Source organism: Aythya fuligula, chromosome 3, assembly GCF_009819795.1.
Source record: "Aythya fuligula isolate bAytFul2 chromosome 3, bAytFul2.pri, whole genome shotgun sequence".
NCBI classification, from domain to species: Eukaryota; Metazoa; Chordata; class Aves; order Anseriformes; family Anatidae; genus Aythya; species Aythya fuligula.
The window spans coordinates 64,864,129-64,888,910 of NC_045561.1; the positions used below are offsets into that span (position 1 = coordinate 64,864,129).

General features: G+C 39.8%; 1 protein-coding gene across 7 annotated transcripts in view; it reads left to right on the forward strand.

Annotated features, from left to right (window-relative positions):
* KLHL32 (kelch like family member 32) overlaps positions 1–24,782 on the forward strand; it is a 123,489-nt gene that overhangs the window by 89,909 nt on the left and 8,798 nt on the right. For 5 of the 7 annotated variants that reach the window (XM_032185369.1, XM_032185371.1, XM_032185370.1 and 2 more), the window contains one exon: positions 17,090–17,816. In XM_032185369.1, the coding sequence (XP_032041260.1) occupies positions 17,090–17,816 (727 nt within the window). Of the gene's footprint in view, positions 1–14,417; positions 14,738–15,667; positions 16,068–17,089; positions 17,817–24,782 lie in introns of those variants that run through there. The other 2 variants (XR_004253128.1, XM_032185374.1) reach the window with 2 other exon arrangements.

Here is a 24,782-nt window from a genome sequence, read left to right on the forward strand (position 1 = left end):
AGCTAGAAAGTATGACCCCGCTGTGCTGGGTCTTTTCCAGGGGTAGGCTCCCAAGGCATTCCAGGCCTGTTAACTTGTGTGCAACTTGTAAACTTGTGTTCATGAAGTTGATGATCCACATGGGAAAGTGTAGTACTAGTTACTCCTTTTGTTACTATGAATGGGAAGTGCAAAAGCAATCTTTGATTTCCATATTAAAGAAGCACTATTGCTTGAATAAGTAGAAAAATAAAAGACAGGAAGACTACAGTGTCATAGATGAATAAGAGTTGTTAAATGCCTGTTTTATAGAAATGTACAAATCCATTTTTTTTTTCACTACACACCTATTTATCCTCTTCTTCAGAAGGGTAAAGTGCCCAATTTTTAACTGCCTTTTCTTGCACTTCAGCTCCGTTTTGAATCTTGTGGTATGACTTGTGGAGGGCCAGGTATATTCTCCTGCAAAAATCCACGAGGGTTCAGTGCTGCTAGAAATTTTGCTGTGCACACATTACAGCAGGCTGTTATGATGGAACAGTTCCCTGCCAAAGACAGGCCCTCTGACATCTTCCATCCATCTCCAGCAGTGCCCACAGTTTCCTACGCAGAACAGCAGTGTCTAGAAGTGGGTTGCCATGTTCCAGCACAAACTTGCCATTCCATCAGTGCAGTACTTCAGGGCTTTTTTGCACTGTCAATCATTTGATTCTGTTGAGCAATTTTTAATATGGAGAGAGCAAAATTTGTGTTTCTTGATGGTACATGTATGTTGTGACAAAACGTGGACTAAGTGCCTTGGTAAATGGGGACTTAAGTTTTACTGCAAAACAAGTGATACGAAATAGCAAGTGAAGGAGAGCATTTCAGTAATCAAGGTTGTGTTTAAACAGTGCATTAGCCTTTCGCTGTTCAAGAAATAAGCTTAAGTGCTCTCTTGGGCAATAACTAAAATCATGTCTGGTGGTCTAATGCTTGTCCCTGGTGAGTATTTAGCCTAAGTAGAAAACCACCACACTAAAATGTGGCTGTCAGCCTCTCATCGTGAGAAGCGGAGAGAAAAAAGGAGTTTGATGCATATCAAGGCCAAGGTGAATTGGTAAAGCTACATGGGAAAATTAGCATATTTCTTGTGCATATTTTACTGTGTTTTCAACCCCTTTTTAATTCACTTTTCATGAGCAGTCTACATAAAAGTGCCAAAGAGCCTCTCGTGAATCACAATGTCCACTGTGCTGGATCTGTGATGGTCGTGCTGTGTACCATGACTAGCTGCAAGCAAGATTTTGTTAATAAAATGTAAAAGAAAAATAGTGTGAAAGCAGAACCTGTGATAGGATGTAGGTTTCATTTTCATCAAAATAAGACGTACCTCTCCTGAACTGACTGTAATGATAATACTCCTTGCATCCCTCCAGACTACTTGGGTGGGATTCATTTTTGTCGACATAGGTATGTGCAGCATTTTTGGTAGGATATCCCTGATGTGTGCTGGCAGTTGCAGCACAGGATCTTCAAGGTGATCTGTGCCTTCTGGAGCTGGAGAATGGGCAGGATATGTACCTGCTGCAGTGGATTGAGGCAGTGGATGTTGGCAGCTGAATTTCATGCTGTGCTCTGCTGGTGTGCTCAGGTCACACATGTTTTTCATGATAGTTTTTGCATCATTAATAATAGTATTGGCATTTTGGTTTATGGTGAAAATGAGCACTGCCTCTGTTTGTGCTCTCCCCTTATTTTATGAAACACCTTCCCCCCCCTTGTCTTCTTTAGCTTAAATCTAGCATTCTCATAATCTGGTATTTCACGTAAAGTTTTGTGAACTTCATGTATTCCTTTGGTCTGAACTTTTCAAAGTTTCTGCATGTTATTTCTTGAATATTGGCTAATCTAATTCCCTCTCCTCTCCTCTCCTCTCCTCTCCTCTCCTCTCCTCTCCTCTCCTCTCCTCTCCTCTCCTCTCCTCTCCTCTCCTCTCCTCTCCTCTCCTCTCCTCTCCTCTCCTCTCCTCTCCTCTCCTCTCCTCTCCTCTCCTCTCCTCTCCTCTCCTCTCCTCTCCTCTCCTCTCCTCTCCTCTCCTCTCCTCTCCTCTCCTCTCCTCTCCTCTCCTCTCCTCTCCTCTCCTCTCCTCTCCTCTCCTCTCCTCTCCTCTCCTCTCCTCTCCTCTCCTCTCCTCTCCTCTCCTCTCCTCTCCTCTCCTCTCCTCTCCTCTCCTCTCCTCTCCTCTCCTCTCCTCTCCTCTCCTCTCCTCTCCTCTCCTCTCCTCTCCTCTCCTCTCCTCTCCTCTCCTCTCCTCTCCTCTCCTCTCCTCTCCTCTCCTCTCCTCTCCTCTCCTCTCCTCTCCTCTCCTCTCCTCTCCTCTCCTCTCCTCTCCTCTCCTCTCCTCTCCTCTCCTCTCCTCTCCTCTCCTCTCCTCTCCTCTCCTCTCCTCTCCTCTCCTCTCCTCTCCTCTCCTCTCCTCTCCTCTCCTCTCCTCTCCTCTCCTCTCCTCTCCTCTCCTCTCCTCTCCATCAACAATGGCAGTTTTGAATGGAATTTTCTGTATTAAAAATAAGGTTATATTAGGAGCAACTATGTGTTCTCCTAGTTTTTCTTTTTGTTGCATGTCAGTTCCTATCAGAAAACTTGATTATTTTGCTGCCACTGCTGTGAGCAATAGAGGAATTACTGGAGGGCATTACTTTTGCCTCAGTGTCCTACAGTAACATTGTCTCACCTTATTTATCCCAGATTAACTTCAGAAAAGCATAGAGCATCACACCAGTATTTAGGAGGGCTGCTGTGCCCACAGCTCTTGAATTTAGGTCACTTCTTCAGCTAATCAATGGATGTGTGTTTTGATTTAGAAAGCCAAAAAGAGGACACCAAGGTGTGCACACAGCAAGACAGCTTCTGTGATATTGCATTCTGCATTTGAATTAGTCTGTTATGGTGGCTTTTGTGTTGACTGCTCTGCTCTTTGTGACATTGGCCTGTTAGAGATTAACTGAGGTATAATTGTAAAACTGTATAATACACAGATACATGGTTACACGGTGGAAAGTTGCATAGCTCATAGCGTTGTGAAAGCCAGACATGGATGGAAATACCCATTACTTTCATTTTTAAGGTGAAGAACAGCATAAATAGTCTAAAACTCACAGATACAAATGATCAAATGAGACAGTCCAGTGCTACTATCTTAGTTAACATCTTAGCTTCAGATATGAATGTCAGTAATCTCTTCCCTTTCAAAATCCTAGTAAAGCTGTTTAATACTGTTTCTGATGGGTTTAAGCTTGTTGAAAATGATAGAAAATGAGAAGCTCTTTTGAGAATCCCCAGCTCTGCATTTCATTCAGTTTTCCTTTGAGAGCTGGTAGAAACATTGCCTCTATTTGTACCTTGAAACCAAAGAAGATAGAGAAAGAAAATTAAGCTCCAGGTTGGCTAAAACCATATACATTTTATGAGGTTCACCTTTCAGTGGTTGCAATTGTTTCATTTTGTTTCAGATAAAATTTGATTTTTAATAATAAATTAATGTTTGTTTTAATCTTGCAGGAAGTAAACTCTGACATTCCCAATTCATGGGAATACATTCAGGATCTTAAAGCTTTGTTTGCAAATACATTCAAGTATTTAAGTCACATAAAAAAATAAACTATATTCTTAGGACAATTAGTTGATTTTGAAAAAACTCATCACTTAAAAATAATGAATCCAGCAGTAATCTGAAGCCCATCATGTGGGGATTAAAGACTAAATTAAAGACTAAACTTCTTGTACATAAAGGGAGCCTACAGGAAAGTTGGGGAGGAACTCTTTATCAGGGAATGTAGTGATAGGACAAGAAGAAATGGCTTTTAAGCTAAAAGAGGATAGATTTAGGTTAGATATGAGGAAGAAATCCTTCACTCAGTGTCTCAGTGGTGAGACACTGGCACAGGTTACCCCGAGAAGCTGTGGATGCCCCATCCCTGGAGATGCTCAAGGCCAGGCTGGATGGGGCTTTGGGCAATCTGGCCTGGTGGGAGGTGTCCCTGCCCATGGCTGGGGGTTGGAACTGGATGGGCTTTAAGGTCTTTTCCAACCCAAACCATTCTATGAATCTAAATCAGAATAACTTACATTGCTATTGTTAAGAATTTGTTATTTGATTGAAAGGGAAATTATTCTGTTCTCAGAGTGAGCTTCTGCTAGTGCACTTGCTTTTTATTTTTGTATTAAAAACCAAACCAAACCAAACAAACAAACAAAAAAACACACGGGGGAACAAATTCCTAAGTGGAAAATTAGCTGAAATAAATACCAAAATAGACATTTATTTATTGTTGTTGTGCTAAATCAAATTCTTAGTGGAATTTGAAGAAAGCGGAAGTAAATTGTCTCCTGACAGGAAAAGGCTTAAATGTTCCCACAGTTAATATTAGTGGTCCCGTCCAAGTTTCAGCAGTGTTTCAGAGTTGAAGAATCAAGTTTGCACATTTGTAACATGAACTTCAGTGGCTGATGTTTGAGGATTGCATGAGTGAAGTGGATAGGAGGAAGCGGGGGAACTCAGACGGCACTTGGCTATGAGACCCAGGTGAAGGTAAACTGATGGTGTAGTTGTCAGAGGGCTTAGTTCATTAAAATAGTAAAGAAGAACAAAACAGAACTAAATTTATTCTTGCAGTGAAGATGCTGGTGATATCACTGTTAAAACAAAATACCTGGTGATTTCATTTGGAAAAATTGACCTCAGTGATTTTGTAGTAACATGGCATGTTGAAAGCATACCTATATATATAAATGGACTAAGAAGAGTATTTACTTTGATGTGCATTTTTGTGTGACCTAAGATATTAATGACATATAAATCCTATATAGCTGTTGCCAAGATTATTATAGAAAATGATACATTTTTATGTGATTTGTTGGATTTGCCTATTAAACTCATAGAAAATTATACCCTAACAATAGGGAAGGAAGGAATAGGAATCTTTTGACATTCAAGAACCATTTAGACTAATTTTCACAGAGCTGTACTGCATATTTTATAGAATTTTATCTATTTTGTACCTATTTCATTCTCTAACAATTTTTACTGATGAAAGCTTGTAGATTCCTGTATCCTTAGAGAGCCACTGTACTTTAAAAGTATATTTCAAGGGAAAAAAATAAAAAGAGGAATAGCAATAAAAACAGCATGCATCGTATAGTGAAAGATTGTCCTTTCCAGTTGCAGTTATGTACCAGCAACTTATTTTAATGCTAAGCGTGGCTGTGTAAAGTTTCAGTGCGTTTGATGTCAGCCTGAATTTTTCCACTAAAAATAAAGGTGAACAATTCTAGATTTTGAAATGATGGCTGCTGAGTTGGGGTAGGGTGGGAAGGGGTTGGTGTTTTTCTTCCACTCCCCATGCATGCTTTCTGTACCCTGTTTGAGAAAAGAGAAGCCATTGTTATTTAATCTAATGCCATCACAAAATAAAACCTTATCCTTAAATTAAAATCAAATCATAGTTAAGGGTCCTAGTTACAAGGCTCTGTTTACGAAGAGAGAACTTTCTGTTCATTGCAACTTTAAAACAAACAAAAAAAACCAGCAACAAAATCCCCACCCATATTAGATAAATACAACTAGCAATGTGATTTTTACTATTATGACAAGTATTGGAGGGGCCAAATTGGAGCATTCTGTGATAAGTTAGAAAATGGATGGCAAAGAGTTGTTACCTCAGAGCTTCTTGCCATTTAATATAGTTCAGAGAGGCAGATCTACTAGGATGCACAGGAACCTGTTAAACTGTATTTTAGGAATGCTTATGATTGGCTTCTCTTCTCTAAGACACCGTATGGCTGGACCTTTGTGCAAGGAAGAAGCAAGGTTATGTCCAGATGCCAGTTTTGGGGTTGGGTTTTATTGTTTTGCTTTGCACTGGTTAAACTGTCACCCACTATACTCCTTTCTGATTATCCTGTTAAAAACAAAAGTTACTTTGATTGAAGCAGTAAGTAGAGCCCTTCCAGTGTGATCTGTCCCAGCTCATTTATTTTTTGTGTACACTTCCAGCTGTGATATTTCTTGCAGGACACAGGTTGTCAACAGTGGGGTACCCATGAAGGCTGTTGCAACAGGGGCTCCACACTAGCTCATATTTTTTTTAAACGTACAATTGTATGTATGGAGTGTCATTGATTGGGGTTGCATTGGGCCTTGCTTGTTCCCTCCATCATAGCAGAAGAATGAGCTAGGTGTAAGAAGCTAGTTTTTAGATCCGTCTTTGTATAGAAGCTCCAAATGACCATAACGGAAGCTACTCTGTGGTTTGAGGACTTGATTGCACACGAATGCAATTCTGTGGAAGTGCAGTGTAAGATAGTTTTGTCCTTGCTGCTCTAAGAAAGTTGAGAAAGATTACAGTGTTCTGCAGTCATTATGGAGATGTGCTTTTCAGCTTCAAAATTTCTTAAATACTTTTGTCAGATGATACTTAGGGACCTAGTTTGTCTTCTGTTTCATGTACCCATATCTCACCAGGCCTCATTTTGTGCCATGAAGCACAAAATCTCCACAGGATTTTGATGGTGGAGACAAGAGACTCAGTTGTGGGCAGGTTAAAGGGACAAAAGATATTGATTAAGTGTCAACTGTGCCATTGGTGTCTTCTGTCACATCACTTAATTTTTCTCTCTCTTAGTTCCAATGTCTAGAAAGTGGTTGAAATGTACACTTCTCACAGAGAAACTTGAGTTTTAGTGCTTATAAATTGCTTTGAGATACTTGGAAGGAAAGTGCTATATAATTTTGAAGTTCAGATTCCCCAGAAGGTGTAAAATGGCAAACTTCCATGAGCTGTGATAATTTACAACAGCTGAGAGTTTACCTTCTGTCCCTACCTTACTTCACTTCATGCTTGAGCAGATGAAAAGTTTAGTTTTTCTGTTTTAGCAACTTATTGCCTTAATATAATATGATGCATTACCATATATAATATTATGTATTAATGTAGTCCAGTTAGAAGTACGAAGCTGATTTTTGATCATAACTATTTCATCACAAGTTTAAAGAGCTGAAATATTTTTATTGAGGTTTGTCAATGTCTTCTAAGTAGGCTTCTGTCAAGTCTCATTTCCATTAACAATTAGGAATAGTAAAACAAATGCAAGCAATTAAATGTTTGGAAGAAGTGAATACAGTTTTGAAAAGTATGTTTTCAATTCCTAACCTTCTATAAAAATGACATTTTTTCGTATGTGTTTCTATAAAATTCCTGTAAAATGAACCTACCACTTCCTCTCTTACGATGTTTTTCATAAAGTAATAGCCCTTCTGGGAAGGCTAGTATCATTATCTTGTGCTTGGGAGGATGAAAGCTCACATTCATGAGACTTCATCTTTGGGATGAAGAATTCCTCCTTTTGTCATAAGGTTGTTTTCTGGAAGTATTTATTTTTTAAAAAAGAGACGGAGATACAGCTGTTAAAATTGCTACTAATGGAGCTGTTTGACTAAGAAGTCTGCGACAGTCTTGTAGGTTTTTTGTCCTTCTTGTACCTGTTGAGGACTGTGCAGGACAATATATTTGTCTAGCAGACCTATGAGGAAATTGGGCAACTGGTGATTGATGCATCATAGCTGATATGCTTTAAGATGATAGATTGTACCAGTACTTGAAGAAACATTTTCTTCTGAGTCTTCCCTTCGCTCCATCTAAGAAAGTGGTGGCAGCTTCCCAAACTTTTATTTCCCATCTCCATTAACATGTTAGGATTGTTCTGGGTCATTCCCAGGAGTTCATTAAATCTATGTATGTATTGTCAATAGTGTCTTTAGACTTGGAAAAGGTTGGTCTTTTAACATTTGGAATGGGAAGAAAGGTGAAACTCAGCTGTCAGCTGAGTGGAAGGACTGAAGGGGGAAATACTCATCAAGCCATTGCAGACTAGACAACTTTTGCCGTGCTTCCTTTACCTAGGATTTGGAGCTAGTGCATCTTATTTGGGCTGATTTTGGAGCCTCCATGCTATCTGAGGGTGGGAAGAATTCCCTCACTGTAAAATAGAAAAAGCACCCACATTCCACAGCTTTATGTGCAGACTGTACCTTGACAGTGGACAGAGCTGGCTGAGAGGAAGATGCAAGCAACCTACAGAAGTGGGATGTGAGATAACTTGAAAATACCAGCTGATTACTTAGTTTGATATTTAAAATCAATTTGTAGCTCCTTTTCTTTCTAGAAAACCTGGCCCTGTGAATTTAGTTACATCGCCAGTAGACTTCAATAAATTGAAGTGAAACAAGAACAAGTGAAAGCAGCATCCTCTGTGTCTGCAAGAATGTGCAGACTTTGTTTTAGGGCATTTGTGTGTTTTCCATTTAGATAAACGTTCTGCTTCCAGCCCTGAGCTTTTATGGAATTAAAATTTCCATTCTGTACTGTGAGGAAATGATACAAGAACCAAAATTTCTTAGAAGCCTTTGGTGTTTGAGTCAGTCTTCTCTCTCTGTTCTCAATCTTCTCTTCCCTGTTCACATTAACCTGCTTCTGAGCTGCTTTTTTGTTTTGGTATGCTGACCTGAACATTGGCATGCATTTTGTGATGCCTGACAGACTAGGTCACATCTGATCAGAGAACAAAAGATTTACAATTCATCACCTGAAATAGTTGCTTCCTGCAGAGGTACAAAGAGGTTCTTTTGATTTACAGTGCCTTCCTGACAGAGCTACTGGGAGGATGGGACAGCATGTGGCTGGAGATGGGTGAGGCCAGGAGTGGAAGTGAACTGTAGCTGAGGAGATGCAGGAACCCCGAGTCTTCCATTCTTTCCAAATTTTGCCAGAGCAGCCCCATAGTTTATTAATTATTATTATTTTTTCATTGATTCTGTGCTATTGGGTAAGGTAAGTGTGGGATAGATTCCTTGCCCATCCTTTAGAATGTGGGAATGAACAAGCCACTGGAAAACTAAATATTGATGTTGTCTGTTGCATCTGATAATTGGTCTCTGCTTTCATCTCCAAACAATCTTTTGCTTGTATTCCCTTATTCATTGTAAGAAGAAAAAGATTATTAATGCAATGTTCTTTTTTTCCTTTTTTTTTTTTTTTTTTCCTTGTGTGTGTGAACAGGAACACACTGCAATAAATATATTGGCTAAGAGAAAACATTTGCAAGAGATCCTTGCCCATTTTTTTTAATCTTCTCTTAACATGAAGAATGTGAGCAGTGATAAATTGTTCTGCTAATCAAACAGCACTGAAAGGTTAGGTCATTGGAAGTCTTTAGTCATTTTGTGCTTTTCAAGAGTGAATTTGTTAAAATTATGCTGAATACCCACTTAAAGCCTCAGCTGAAAACCCTACCTGTGTTTTATAACTCTGCACTGTCAGAACTCATAATAAGTCAAACATTCTTTCAGAGGTACTCATAAGGGAGAAAAAACCCTGTAAATTTAAGAGTAATTTCAGATTGTAAATGAAAAAGAGAGGCACGACTGTTCATTTGCACCAATCATGCCTTCCTTTCATCTGCTCTGATTAGGCCTGGTGCGGTTTCATCAAACTACTCCATCACTGAGCTGTCACTCCAGTCGTCTGTTGATTGAAAACAATCAGGGCTCTGATGGCACAATTATTCTGACCCTTTAACTAGAGGCTGCTGTGATAATGAAAGGTTGATTATGATAGTTTGTGCCTCTTTCAGTTTGCCAAGAAGGTTAATTTGGGCATCAGACGGATGTTTAATGGGCGCTTGCTGGCTACACTGAGGTAAATGAGAACGTGCAGTCTTCGATATTGCACGGATATAGTTTGGCTGTCAATCATTGTCATTTTGAGTTTGTGCCTCACACTCTGGAAATCACATTTTATTTTTTCCTTGGGATTTAATTTATTCTGTGCCCTGAGGAAGTTCTTTCACTCTGTGACCTTCACAGTAGCTTTCTCTGTCTTTTTTCCCTTCCCTCAAATGGAGCCCAAAGGCATAATACATCTAGAGGAACATTTTTCTTTCATTTTTTGCATTAAGAAAAAAAAAAAAAAAAAGGAAGGAAAATTTAAAATCCCTGTTTATCAACTCACCCCGAACAGAGTAAATGTTTTAATTCTGATTGTAAAATCGGAATGTGCAAATGAAAGCTTGCCTGCTTGCTAATGCAGCGCCACACCGGGGGCTGCTTACATACACACACATTTGTAAAACTGACAAACAGGTAATTTTAAAACAGTGCTGTGTAAAGAGGGTGGGGGATGGCACAGCATTATTTTCACAGACTACACACGTATGCCTCAGCCTAGTGCCTTGTAAAGATGGTCTCTGTCAGTGTAGTACAAGTTTTTGAGTTGGAAAGTCTCTCTTCAGGGTTCAGGGGCAAAAGACGTATCATTGCTGATTCAGAGATTATTAATATTTACTGGGTTCGGATTGAGAGAATTCTATGCATAATTTTGTAGTTGTTTGGCTCAAGGTGCAAAGAAATGCAAATACCTCATAATTTTGATTGTTCTACATGCAGCTCATTACAGTCTTATTTTTATGCACATTCTTAATTCGAAATAAAAAGAAGAAAAAGATTTCTATCTCTAAGGCCCCGTGACATCTAGGTCTGAGTCCCTCGTTTTCCATACTGACAAATGTAAGGTACTGCCTGGTTGATACAGCTGCTGTGCCACGCAGTTACTTATTAACTTCTATGCTGGCTTTCTAAAAATGTTTGTGTGTAACCTGTGGCTTTGAAAAAATGTGTGTTTTTGATTTTCCCCTGAAACAACTCTTCCCCCCATATGTTTTTGTTAAGTTTTATACAGTCCAATTTAGCTCACCTTAACTAAAATGTTTACATTGATATCCTAAACCTTCTGGGCTTCTTCCTCTGTAGTCTCTGGAGAGAGGAGGACTGAGAGATCCGAATTCAGGCCCATTGGAAATCCCTGTCCACTTTTAAAAATGGAAGATCCTCCAGAGCCTTCAGTGGGCTTTATTTCAGAGCTTTAGTGAAAATTCTGGTTTATCCATAGGTTCTGCTCCTGTAGATTCAAATCCCCTTGAGATCCGAAGAGCCAGGGGACTGCTGACAGTAGCCATTGAGAGAGCCAATATTGAGAGATGGTGGTTTTGAGGCAAGAGGTTCCCGTCTGGAAAGTTGAAGACTTGGTAAAATAGGTATACCTCAAGAAGAGGCCAAATCACATTCAAGTTTATAGTCAAAATTTGTGTTTTAAGAACACACGTGGCAATACAGTGTAAGATGAAAACAAATGCTGAACTAGTAAAGACCCAATTCTGCTTTTTGAAGTTCTCCAGACCCCTTAAAGTGGTTGCTGCAGTAGCTATGTTGCTTTCATGTCTGGTTTTGTCTTATTTATTAAAAGGAACTGATCTATAGGACTGTCCAGTATACTGATGGCACAAAGATATGAATTTGATTTTTCTGGCCTAAAATTTTTCTTATGTTAAGCAATAGGAAAACAGCTTAGGTGACATGTATGTTGAAAGAAGACATCTATGGATGTTGTTTTTTCCTTTCTTTCTGCCTCCTTCTTTTCCTTTTTCCTGTTATATATCATCATTATTATCATGCAGAAAGCTGATAATTGGTGTTGAATATATCTGGTCTCAGTCCAGGACAATTCTTCCCTCTGTTTCTGTTTCCATGTTTAAAATCATCCTTTTTCCTAAAATGAGAATGTTTGCTATAATATTTTATTTAAGATTTTCATTTGTTTTAATGAGAAAATGGGAATCCATTGTTTTGAAACCTTAACAATTTTACCATTTCTGTTTATTTGTTGTTTCTAAAAACAAAACAAAACAACAACAACAACAACAAAGACAAACAAAAAATTTCTTCCACAGCTATCACTTCTTTGCTTCATCTCAATTATTAGAGACCTTAGAGGGTATAAACTAGCATAATTCCTTTGCGGTCCGTGGGTCTGTGACATGAATACATCAACTAAAGATCAGACTTTAATGGAGTTCCCATGGCCCCTGCCCCTTGCAGAGTCCAAGGAGTATTTACTCTGGAGACATAAACTCTCCCTGTTGCTGACATTGTGACTTAAAGTAGTTTCCAAATGAACTTGGGTTAACAAGTATATCAAACTTTTGCACTGTGGCTTGGCTTTTCTGGTTAGTGAGAATGATTCTAGGGAGATGCTGAACAGGCGGGGCAAAGTTATAGTTGGTGACCCAAAAGACCAGATAACTATCTGTTACAGGGCAATCTTCAGCAGGAGTGAAACTCTTAATTCAGCTTTAACCCCCACTGCCCGAGTACCTTCTCCAGCTGTGGTACATATGTGGTACATACAACATTAATAGCAGGGAGAGAGGAGCTGCATTCCTAGGCTTTGGGAGTCAGGCTGTTGAAGCACTGTGCTGAAGCAGAAGCTGCCATTGTACAGGCAATGAAACCACAATCCAACTTGCAGGTGTATTTAGATGTACACTTCAACTGTGCCACAGCCTATATTCCATTTTTTTCCTGAAGTTCTGAGAATGTACTCCATTGCTAAATCAAGTAATGTAACCTTGGAGAAGACAGACTCTTTGGGTTAAGGCTTCAGAATAAGAGAATTAATCTGGTTTGAAAATCCTTGTCCTTCTGAGGGTCTACTTTTGTCATTTACATAGTTCAGAAGATGAATATGGCAAAATATATTATTTATTAAAGTTGATATAGGTAGCTTCTTTTTCACACACATTCATACATTAAAATTAATAGGAAAAGAAGCTTCTAGCAGTTTAAACAGAATGTGCCTATATGGTACTAGGAGTACGAGTCTTTCCTTAGTTTAGTAAATTATTTAGCAGTGATACGAATATTTTAAAACTTACAATTTGGACTCACAATGGATGGTCTCTTTGTTTTTCCTTGCTTGCTTGTTTGTGTTTTAAACACAGTTGTGATTTCAAGCGCTGTCAGTATCTTCTTAGAGACATCTGCTTGTCTCTCCTTGCAGTGTCATACAGTGTATAATGGCTTTGAGTTTATTTTGCCAATTCTGATTGTAGTTGCTAATCACTACTGCCAGAGAGGATGAATAGGTACTGTAATTGGGGCATAGATGGAGTAAATTTTGAAGTTTCTATGAAGGCACCGGGCTTCTAAGTATGGATTAAACAAAAGCTGAGTAAAGGTGATGGAACTTGCATTGATAAATACACAGATGTTTGCTGATATATTACAAGTTTCTGCTTCCACCATATGTACATGAGAGTTATATTTGCCTCCTTTAACGCAAAAAGAAATTTAGAACTGTTTTACAGTCCATCAGTGACTATTTCTACTACATCCAAAGAACTTGTTTGGGAACTTAATTTTCTTTCATTTGAACTTCTCCCCCTCCAGCCTTCCAATTGCTGCCAAACCATCTGCTGACTAGAGTAGCAGTTCACCTCCCAGATAACTCAATTTTCTTCCATGCTTCCAAGGTGTGAGACATCACATTCTGCTAGAGAGCACCATAACAATGCGTGCTGTATCAGAAATGTGTAAGTCTAAGGCTCAGTTGGTGAGTGCCCCTAACACCACAGAACCTGTTCCATAGCCCTTTGTCATAGTCTAGAAAATGGTCATGAATTATGTGAGTATACATATAAATATCTGCATTTGTAGTTTTAGTACAGCCATATTATTTTTAAGGAGTATCCCAAAATGAACTTACGGCATTTAAAGTCAAGTAACAGTCGTTGTTTTCAATAGCAAGATAGAGAGATAAAAACACTACAGCTTTTAGCTCACACCAACTTTTCTCTGCATTGGAGTGCCAAAGATTAGGCATGGGTCCCATAGGATACTGTAGTCAGATTGTGTTGAGCAGTAGCTTGAATTGATCTGGACAGGAGAATCTGTACATGTTGCAATTCCCAGATCTTAGTGGCTTCACTAAGAGCCAATGGAGCCTCTTTGCTGATTATTAAATGCTTGCAGACCATTCAGGTGATCTAGTGATGTGCCAGGGTTCCGAGCCCTGCCTCCTAAATTAGCAGAGTAAAATGCAGTGCTCCTCTGCAAACTAACCTCAGACCTGCTAAGTCTGGATACAGCCAGTAGCTCCTATGCAGAAGACCTAATTCCTTCTGCTGCTGTTGCAGTTGCTCATTAGAAAGGAAGCATGGAAGTAGTGTAGACCAAAGACACCTTTAGGTGCTGTATTTAGAGGATCCCAAGGAGATGGCAATAGATTGAATATAGAAAGATTTAAAAGTTTTCATAAATGAAGAGAAAGATGAAGGACAGATGGCTGGGGATGAAATAGTGTAGGAAAAGATGGAGAAAGTCTTGGTTCAAGGCCGGGAATAGATTGTACATCTCCAGTGGGTGCCAACAGAATATTTGTGTCACTTTATGCCATCACTATGGTGGTTTAGAAATTTGTGATTTTAGAGAAATGTTAAGCATTACTGATTTCAGTGAAGCTTTTTTTTTTTTTTTTTTTTTTTTTTTTTTTTTACAACTACTCCAGGAATACTTTCAGTACAGATCAAACTCAGTGTGAACCAGGTTGCTTTTGCCAAACTTGATGCAGCAGCAGAGAAAATGTATTGCAGTGGAGATGTCCATCCCTTCCACTGCAGATCTTCACACATCCCATATGTACAAATGAATGCAGATAGTGAAAGGTATGAATGTATGTAGTGTTGTTTTTCTGTTTATATAGTATTTGCTGGATGGGGCAAGAGGTGGTGGTGAGAAGAAAAGAAAGAGGAAGCATGAACTTTTAAGATATTAGTAGGCATTAATGTTAAACTTCCTTTAAAAGCCTTATGGTTACCAGGACCTTATTTTCCTCAGCGTATGTCTTTTATGAGTCTGTAATATCTGTTATTAAAGCACAGGTGATAACACTGTTTTAGATAAGAGTAAGGTCATGAACTCTAAGCAAAAGAAACCAATCTGTTGGACACGAGTGATGACAGGTAGGAAAAGTAAGTTTTGAGAATTCTTCTTTAATATAGCAAACCAGAAATCATTCAGTCAGTATGAAGATAGTCTGAATTCCACTTGAAATTCAAGCATCTAGTCAGTGATGCAAGCTAAGTGCCTCTGAAGACTTGGACAAATGATGCACACACATCCTAAGACATGCAGTAGGGAGTTACCTAAAACCTCTCAGTAGGAGACACTAGATGTGTGGATTTGGTGGATTTAGAACATGTGAATATATTCCTCAATGGTTTCAAGTCCATAAGCACTTTCTAATATATTTTATTAACTCCCTTTTACTAGCAAGCCTAAACACGTATAGCTAATGCACAGTTTGAAACTAAATTCAGCATTTAACTCACTGAATTACAGTTGCAATTTTGATGCCCTTCATTGATCCTTTGTTTCACAGGCTTTGAGTACAACAGTGCAGAAAATGTGCTTCAAATTAATCTAAAAAAACGAAGTAGTTTTAGTTTGTCATCTCCCCTCTCTGATGGAGTACAGAAGCAACAATAAAGTTGATACACCATGCTTATATGAAAGCTTTTAATAAGATAGGAATCTTTCTTTCCAGCTGTTTCATGTGACATTCCTGTCATCAGTACAGGGCAGTGAGTTTTCGATTAAACTCTTCTTATTGCATGAATAGTTAGAAACTCGAGAGTTCTTTGTCAGGATGACAGGAAGTACCAAGTAGAGGAGCCTGTTCTCATTCAGAACTATTCAATGTCTTCCTTAATGACTTGGCTGATGTAATAATAATTTTTTGTTTTGTTTTGTTTTCAGACAATCAGAGGGTGGAATGGTCTTCAAGCGCTTTTTAAAATAGAAGTAGGATTGAGAGTGATCTTGACAGATTGGAGCAGTGGCCTGAAGTAAATAATAGAGTTCAATAGTGACAGAGAAAGCACAACACTGTGGAAGTTCTGCAGAAGAAGGGGTGGGAATAGGAGTAGGTCATAATCTTAAACATAAAACAGCAATGTCATAGTGTGTTAACAGTCTAATGTAGGTATATACAAACAAGAATGGCATAGACTGTTACAATCAAAATGATCTTCCTGATCTATTCGCTACTACTACAGCCCTAAGAGGAAGATTTTACCCAGTTTAAGATAGCAAACTTTGTCATTCAGAGAAGAGGAAACTTTAATACACGTCCTCAAATGCATCGGAGATGGAGGAGTCGAGGCAGGTAGCAGACTGGTTTTCATCCTGGACAGGTGGGATCATCAAATTCAAGTGTTGGACTGGTGGTTCCTGGGTTTAGGGTTATAAACCTTAAGGTGGAAAATGGATCAAGTGAGTGGAGAGGTTTAGAGCTCCGGCACAAGTAAAAGAAAAACCTGTTGAAGAGGATACCTGAGCATGGGGACAGTTTCCCTAAGGAAATTAGGGTGTCTTCAACAATGGAGATTTGCAAGAATACCTTACAGCTTTCCTGAAATGGCTTAGGCCTTTCCTGGCCTGTTTACAGACTTGGTTGGATTCAGTAGGCTTTATGTAATTTAAAGTCTCCATTTATTTTTGGCTGTTGATACCAATTGCAATTGCTGAAGCCATTTCAGAGACCATCAGAACCTCTTCTCTGCATTTTTCTTCTTTGCCTTTAATTTCTGGGGACCCCTGACACTTCTCTTCATTTTATGAATAATATAAATGAAGAAGGAAGAAAAATTGAAGGATTCATTATGTATTTTGTATATTCCTTCTATATTTTGTCATAAGTAGAATGAAAGGTGGAAGAAAGGACTTTTAAAAAAAAAAAAAAAAATCATCTAACCAGATTCTTGCTTTTCTTTCTAGTGGATCCATAGTCTCCAAAGATTGCATAGTCCCAACATTTGTATTACTGCTCTAGCAGCTTGATTCCTGAATTGTATTCTCCTACAGCATCACTGTTTGCACAGCAGGAGTATTGTATAGCCGTATTGCAATCTGATAATGTGGAAATTCTTTGGGGGAGTAGAGGGGGGGGGAATGGTGCAATAGAGTGCTTTGAGTTATATTATAGGTGGAGTATTAGTATATATGTTTTGTGTTGAGTCACATGCATTCATGAGTACTTTTCATAATGACTTATATCACTCTTGGGGCAGGTACGTAGTTCTTGGAATACAGACACAGTTTTTCAAAAGGCCAAACTTTGACAGAATTGTACACGAATAATCGGTGTTTTGTTTTTCCCTTCCTCCCCCTCACTTCTAGCTGGCCGTGAGGTGGTTGGAGCACAACTGCCGCTACCAGTACATGGATGAGCTTCTCCAGTATGTCCGCTTTGGCCTTATGGACGTGGATACTCTGCATACTGTAGCTCTTTCTCATCCTCTTGTCCAAGCCAGTGAAACTGCGACAGCACTTGTTAACGAGGCCTTGGCTTACCACCAAAGCATCTATGCACAGCCAGTTTGGCAAACCAGAAGGACAAAACCTCGCTTCCAGTCAGACACTCTTTACATTATTGGTGGGAAAAAACGTGAAGTCTGTAAAGTGAAGGAGTTGCGATACTTCAACCCAGTTGATCAAGAAAACGTTCACATTGCAGGGATTGCAAACTGGAGTGAGCTAGCGCCCATGCCAGTAGGGAGAAGTCACCACTGTGTGGCTGTCATGGGAGACTTTCTTTTTGTAGCTGGTGGAGAGGCTGAGCAATCCACGGGCCGCACCTGTGCGGTGAGAACTGCCTGCCGCTATGACCCCCGCACCAACTCGTGGGCCGAGATAGCTCCGATGAAGAACTGTCGGGAGCACTTTGTGCTGGGAGCAGTGGATGAGTACCTCTATGCGGTAGGGGGCAGAAATGAGTTGCGCCAAGTTCTGCCTACTGTGGAGTGCTACTGCCCCAAGAAGAACAAGTGGACCTTTGTGCAGTCCTTTGATCGATCGCTTTCATGCCATGCAGGATATGTGGTGGATGGTCTTCTTTGGATATCAGGTAGAAAACGTTTCACACAGTTTGAGGTACTAACAAAACACCAAAATACAGTCTTGGGTAAAACTAATAAATCATCTTTGTTTTGTGTGTCAGGATAACTTTTGCCTTAGGAGTTGGTTGTTTCAAAGAATTTAAGAGCAGAAGCATGTAATCAAGCCTGATTAGAAGTATAGGGGCATAACACACCTGTCTACTTCTACTAAAAATCCCTCTGTGTTTTAAAGCTGCACATATCGTGTGTACTACCTCCACTCACCATTCATAAATCATCATGAATTAAAATGATAATGCCCTTGTTTACAAATTTTGAATTACAAAGTCTGTGTGCTTGCTAAAAACAAAATCCAGTTTCTGTAGTATGATCAGGTACTACTGTGTTGGTTTCTGATAATGAAATGGAGAAATAAGCGCTTGTTGGCTTGTGTAGGTGCGGAGCTTGAAGGCAGGTGTATGAACTCCTCCCACTTGCTCCTAAGGGTGTATTAACAGGCCAAGATGACCTTTGTTAGAAATTCTGCCTGGCTCTGACTGTCAGTAACATGTGCGCAGGACTGCCTAGCTGTAATCATAGCATTATGGTACAGCTAGATGAAAGTATAAGCCTTGTGATCTTAAACTAACATATCATTTGCAACTCGATCTGATATATCTTTTATTTTACATGTACACGATGATGGAATTTGAGGACGTTGTGTCATCAATCTTTGCAGTGACTTTTCTGGTATCAGTTGCTTTGGAACAAGGTCGGTGCTGTCTACAGACGCTGTGACAGGAAAAAACAGCATCTTTTAGTAGGAAGTGTGTCATGGAAGGTTATAAAGTTGTAATATCTATCAAGGAAGTTAATGAGTAAATGAGACCAGCACTTAAAGAAAATGTTCAGCATTTACTGCCTTCACAGCAGATAGCCTCGGGGGATTTTAGCATGGTCTGGGATCCCTCTGGTGAAGAGATGATGCATGAATAAAAGATTGTTAGCTCCTTAGGCCTTCGCTGTGCTTCTCAACATATGTCATTGAGGTTAGTGGAGCTCCTTGCAGATGCATCTCTCTGCCCATATGCGTAGTGGATTCCCAAATGTTGGCAGGGGAAGTAGCAGAGACCTATTTTAATACGTACACACTGAAATCACAACTGATATGTTTGGAAAGAAAGGCATGAGAGAATGCAAGGAGTCACAGTGGTCCCCGGCAGGCATTTTGGGTCACTTTCTTTACAATTGGCTTTGAAGGAGTCTCATACAGTTTGTGTTGTGTGTTAATCCTGAAGTGTGCACACAGTGTGCTTTGAGACCTGGGTATGGTGCAGAAAGAGGATTTCTGATTTGGGGTGTTCAGATCAGTCCCCTGTTTGTTCATTACCTTCTCTATTCTGTTGGTGGAAAGAGATGAGTGCCTGTGATGGGCAGGTTGAAGCACATGGATGCTACTACTTCTGTGTCTTGATTTTTTATTTTTTCCCTCCCCTTAAATGGTTTACATTTGACAGTTTCTATTTTTGGAAAACAATGCTTTTTAGGAAATTGTGATGAACATATTTGTGTTTTACGCCATATAGTTTTTATTGAAAGAGCTCTAGAAACACTCATCAGAATTTGGTCTCTAGTACATGAAAAAAAGGTTTTTTTTTAAAGTTTACTTTAAAAAAAAATAATCATTTACTAAAAACAAGTAAAGAAACTCTACCTGATTTGTTTGAGATTTTAAAGTCAAATATGGGATTGATGAATAAGTCTTTTAATCTTTCCTGATATGTTAGGAAAAGGGATATTGTGCTGGGGATTAATTAATATGCCTAGTTATGTCAGTGAAATGCATGCTTACCTGTACTTTCAAATGCTGTCTGCTTTATATAATGAATCAGTGTGATACTGTGTTCAAGGATATGCCTTTAATGGATTCATAAAAGTCTATTAGATGAACTGAACAAATGGGAAAAACAAACAAACAAGCCATATTTTACCAGTATTTGTATTTGAAAAGGGTATCAACATAGCTAGTGTTGCAAAACTGAGAGCATGTGATAGTCGCAGAAAGGAGTGAAGTTTTGGCAGTAGACAGGACTTTTTGGTTGTATCCTGTATAGCTTTGGAGAAAATGCTTAGCAGCTTGGAGTTGCTAGATTCTGACATGCGAGTGTGGATTACGGGAACATATTCTGCAATACTTTAGAGTATTGGTTTGCATTACATATTCACAGATTGAAAACTGTGTTTATGTATTATTTTTTAAATAAAGGTAGATGGGGATGCTGTAACTGTAGCTAGATTTCTGTTATTAACTAATTGCTGAGGGCCACAAACTAACTGTGTATATGTATATGCAGGGCTAGGGGAATAGTACAGAGGGAAGTTTTATTGTGCTGAAATAACAGTCACTACTGAAAAAAGCTGCTGTTTTACCATCATATATGAGGTGTTAGTGTAAGAGTAATCAGTAATGCAGGAGGGAACCTAATTTTAAGTATGTGGTTTAAAATTAAGTAATTAAAAAATTAGTTTCAGTTTCTGAGCTGTATCCCTGCAGCTTTTTCTTGGAAATACAGGTCATCAGCAAGAGCTCTCAAAGTCAGTCTGATGCTACCAGCTGGCACTACAGCAATGAAAATTTGTCCATTTTTTTTAGTAAGTGAAGAAGTTAAATAGTGATAATATAAGTTTTTAGTCCTTGTATTTGTGGAGAGAGTCATCAAAACATGACTTGCATGCAAATCATTTACTTATTTTTTAGTCAAAGCATTAGTGCCCCGCTACAAGCCCATGTCTTCTAAGGCTTTTCTAATCAAAGGCTGACTAGACTTGAGGGTTTTCTATTATTACTATTGGAGTTCATTGTTAGCTTTACTTTGGGACAAACACGAGAAGGAATCAAAAATCACAGAGGATAAAATCCTGGTGAAGATGCCAGGGAAGGGAAGTGTGGTAACAAAATGGTGCCCAAGGGCATGCAGACATGGACAACTGGGAGCTGGGAGGTCGGTGGCTCTGGTTATGGAGGGATTGCTAAGCTGCCACCACCCCTTTGGGGTTGTTACCTGCCCAAAGCTCACCAGTTTTGCACTTTGGAACTAATCTTATCCTCTAGAGAACAAAAATGGGTTCAGCTCTCAAGTTTTCTGAGCTCCATATATTGTGGAACATATTTTTATATTTGTGTTGTCGTTTTTTTCTCATCTTTTTTTTTTTTTTTTTTTTTTTTTTTCCTCACAGCCCTCTATTTAATTTTATTTTCTTATTTTAAAAAGTGTATGAGAATTCATTAAAATAAGTCCTCTGCATTTACAGTATGGCATCGGGCAGATGGTTTTGAAATTTTATAGAGAGATGAATCTTGCAGGCCGCAGTTAACATCTGACACCCTGACCCATTTCACAAGCGAATTGCATGCCACATGCTTCAAGCGAAGCATTTGAGTGAAAGAGACACAAACAGCGCCAAACCCTTTGGAGTTCACCATCCCTGACAGTTGCATCCTATAAAAGCAGGGAAACGTCCCTGGGGGTGTGAGCCTGAATGGTGCCCACTTCCCTTCATTCCCTGTGGCGCATGTGTGTGGATCTGGAGACCTTCCTTACATGCATCCCCCATCCTTCTCCCCTGGAGGTGCCCCACACGTGGAGGCCGGGGTGAGATGGGGAAGCCTCTGCCAGCTTGGTGCCATTTCTGCATCTGCAGCAAGGAGGCTTTCTTCCTGGTAAAGGACTTGGGAGAGAAGCATATGAGAAGCGCGGTCTGAAGCCCAGCATTAGGCTGTGGTTTCACAGAGGCCCGAGTTGACTGACCCGATGTGTGTCAGCTAAAGTCACATCTTGTCCTTCTTATTTAACAACTTTTTTTTTTTCCTTCAGAAATCAAGACTGAAGTTTATAATTTCAAGACTTTTTCTTTTTTTCCCCTAATGCTGAGGTTTTGACCAAGGATATGACGACGTATCTTAGAGAGTTATTGAGTGTGCAAGTGATTTGGCATGAAAAGCGCTACATTACTATTATTATATATGCTATATGATGCGAGGAGGGTTCCCCCCTCAGGTAAATGCCTATAATATTGTTTTATGAAAAATAGATCTGGAATAAATAGGAGACTACAGTATCAGACCAAACCCAGTTTTGTGGTGCAGCTGGCACAGAAATTGCCATCTATAGGGGCTTAATAAGGAGATAAATCACCTCTGTAACCCCATCTTAGTCTGCATATGGGACATTGTTTCTTTTTTATGATTACTATCTTTGAACACTGATAGTGGATCTCACACCTTTCAAGCACAGATATTTTAGGTTTGATGTCATTGATTCTTTGTAGATTGATAGTAAACATCTGTTTTGAAAGATTAATTTTTTTTTAATCCAAAAAAATAGGGCTTGTGCCCCTCTTGTTGGCATCTGGATTGCATCCAGAGGGGAACAGCACCATGTAGTGCTACCATTGGTGTCTTTCAGGGATTTCATTGGGGTGGAAGATGCTCCAGCTCAGCCACCCTCGCTGCACCTGAGTAAAAGGCAGCGGGCTCACGTGTTGAGGAAGGCTGATCTTGTGTTTAACACACGGGCATGAGAGAGTGGAGAGATTTCTATTTTAGAACAGCAGAGTACCACAGGGAGCATTTCATGAGTTTCGATATATTCCATGTATTTGCTGGAAGGAATACACACGGGGAGCTCTTTGCCAACATGTGGTTTTACACATCTCCCAGCAAAGTCGGATTCGTGTGCACAGCCTAGCACTTGGGGACTTCGGAGAGAGTGGTGAGATTTTCTGTGGGATTTGGATTGAATGAGATTTCTCAAGTCAGATGGGGGTCTTGCTAGGACACGTTATAAATATGGATTATAAATGTTTGATTGGGAAAATTGTGTTAAACCTACAGCCTACCACCCTTCTCCTTTTGGAGGTGGCTTTATGGAAGGCATTTTTCAGTGCACTTTGTGGACGGTTTGGAGGCTGTAACAAACATTGTGCATTTTTGGGACAGGGGTGGACAAATGGGGGATCTTGGACTTCCAGGACCTTCTCCATGCAGCGGGGAAGTTGGGAGGTTATGGGTTTTGAAGGGCTTAGAAAGCAGGGTTTGTGGCCTGTCTTACAGCATCTGCTGCAGGAGGAGTGAGCAACAGTGGCTGTGGCAGTGAAAACACATTTGCAAGCCCACAGGGTTGGTGCTGGGCTTCCCAGGAGTGCAGTCCCACAGCTGCAAGAATGAGAAAGAGCCAGGCTTGTCTTGAGGGCATTCCTTGCCTCCCCGAAATCCTAGTCTGCAAAGCAAACCGCTCTTGTCATCGCTTGTCTTGTCTTGTCATTGGTGTGATCATCACTCTTGCTTTGTAAAACTCACCGAGCTCTGACCAAACTGGGCGTTTTGCTGCCATTTCCCCAGGCAGATTTTTTTTTTTTTTCACTTTCTTTAATCGATTCTCTACCACATTAGCTGCTATTGCTTAACATCAACTTCCATGACATGGTTTGTAGTTTCAAATCTTCAAGTGCCATTCCCATACCTCGCCCTTCCCTCCTCTTAGAAAGCTCTGCTGAGCAGCTGAAGAAATTCATCTTAGGATTACCCCAGTTTTTTTTCTGAGAGAAAGTATGTATTATTTTTAGTAGCATTTAAACTTTTTTTTCCTTGTCCTATTTTTTAGGAGACATATTAATCTTCTTCTGCCCTTTCCCAGCTGCCTGGAGTATTTTTAAAAGAATAGTTCAAGAGGACATTACAGACTTGTTAAATGTGAATTTTGGCAGAAAATTTTAAACTTTTGCTATAGCACTTCAAAGTTAGGAGGAACTCGAGTTTGAAAATTGATGCAGATATAAGATGGCATATTTAATGACAGATGTATCTATAGAAACCTGTTAAGATGCAGATTATCTCCCTGGGGAGGGGAGATCAAAACTGCCAATCTATAAAATATACTTGTTAGGGGAAGGCATGGAATCTATCTCTGCAAGCACTTTGATTGCAGGGGACAGTGTAGCAGCATGTGGCATCATAACCTAAGAGCAGACAAATCAGCTTGATGACTTTCAAAGCCAAGAATACTGCTGGAGGCAAGGGTACTCCAGTCTAGAAGAAATTAAAACATATAGAGACTGTTATTAATTCCAGATCTATTTTTGTGTAGTCAAATCTGTATGCAAATCCTTAGCATCTCATTTTGGCAGATTAATCTAAAAGTGAAGAGCGGTATGTGAAGGGAATGTAATGATAAAACACCACAGATGAGCAATATTGCAGGGAAAAAATGTAAGCTGTGTACTTGATATGAGGGGCTTTTTGTGAAGAGAGGAAAATAATTTTGCTTATTGGATTATTTCATTATTTCATAAGGAAGTGACCCCATTCTTTGTCTTCTCCCTCCGCATCTTTCCACCCAAGTTGCGGTGTTCTTTCTGAGTGAGAGTAAGAGACCCAGCACTGTGTTCCTGATGCATCTCCTGTAGGTTAGCGTTCTGGAGGAAACCATCCAAACAACTGCGACTTTCAGTTTCCAAAACAGCAATCTGACATTCCATCTTTAAGCATTAGGACTATTTTTAGCAAGTAATTCACCCCAACAGGAGCAGAGCAGCAGGTAAAACGTTGGTGCCAAGTCCTCTGTGTCTAAGCTATGTACAGTCTACATGTTTTGCTTTGCAGTAGATTTACTCCGGTCCTCTGGACTGAATATTCCCAGCACTCAGGTAGTACAAAGACTGGTTGTTATTGCACAGGAATGGGAACAGAGCTGGTGCACATCCAGAGTGGAGCTTCTGGCTGAACATCTTCCAGAAAAGGGGAGTACCGATACCGCTCATCAGTACTGCTCCACAAAATGAAACGATGGGATAGAGGTGTGTGGGGGGGTTGGTCCATAACGCCAGCACAGTTCTGAACCAAAAGCATGCATGGAGGCATGCTGAGACCAGGGAGTATAAAAGCATCTAATTCCCCATAGCCCCGTGTGGGGAGAGAGCAGGGATGGCACTGGTGG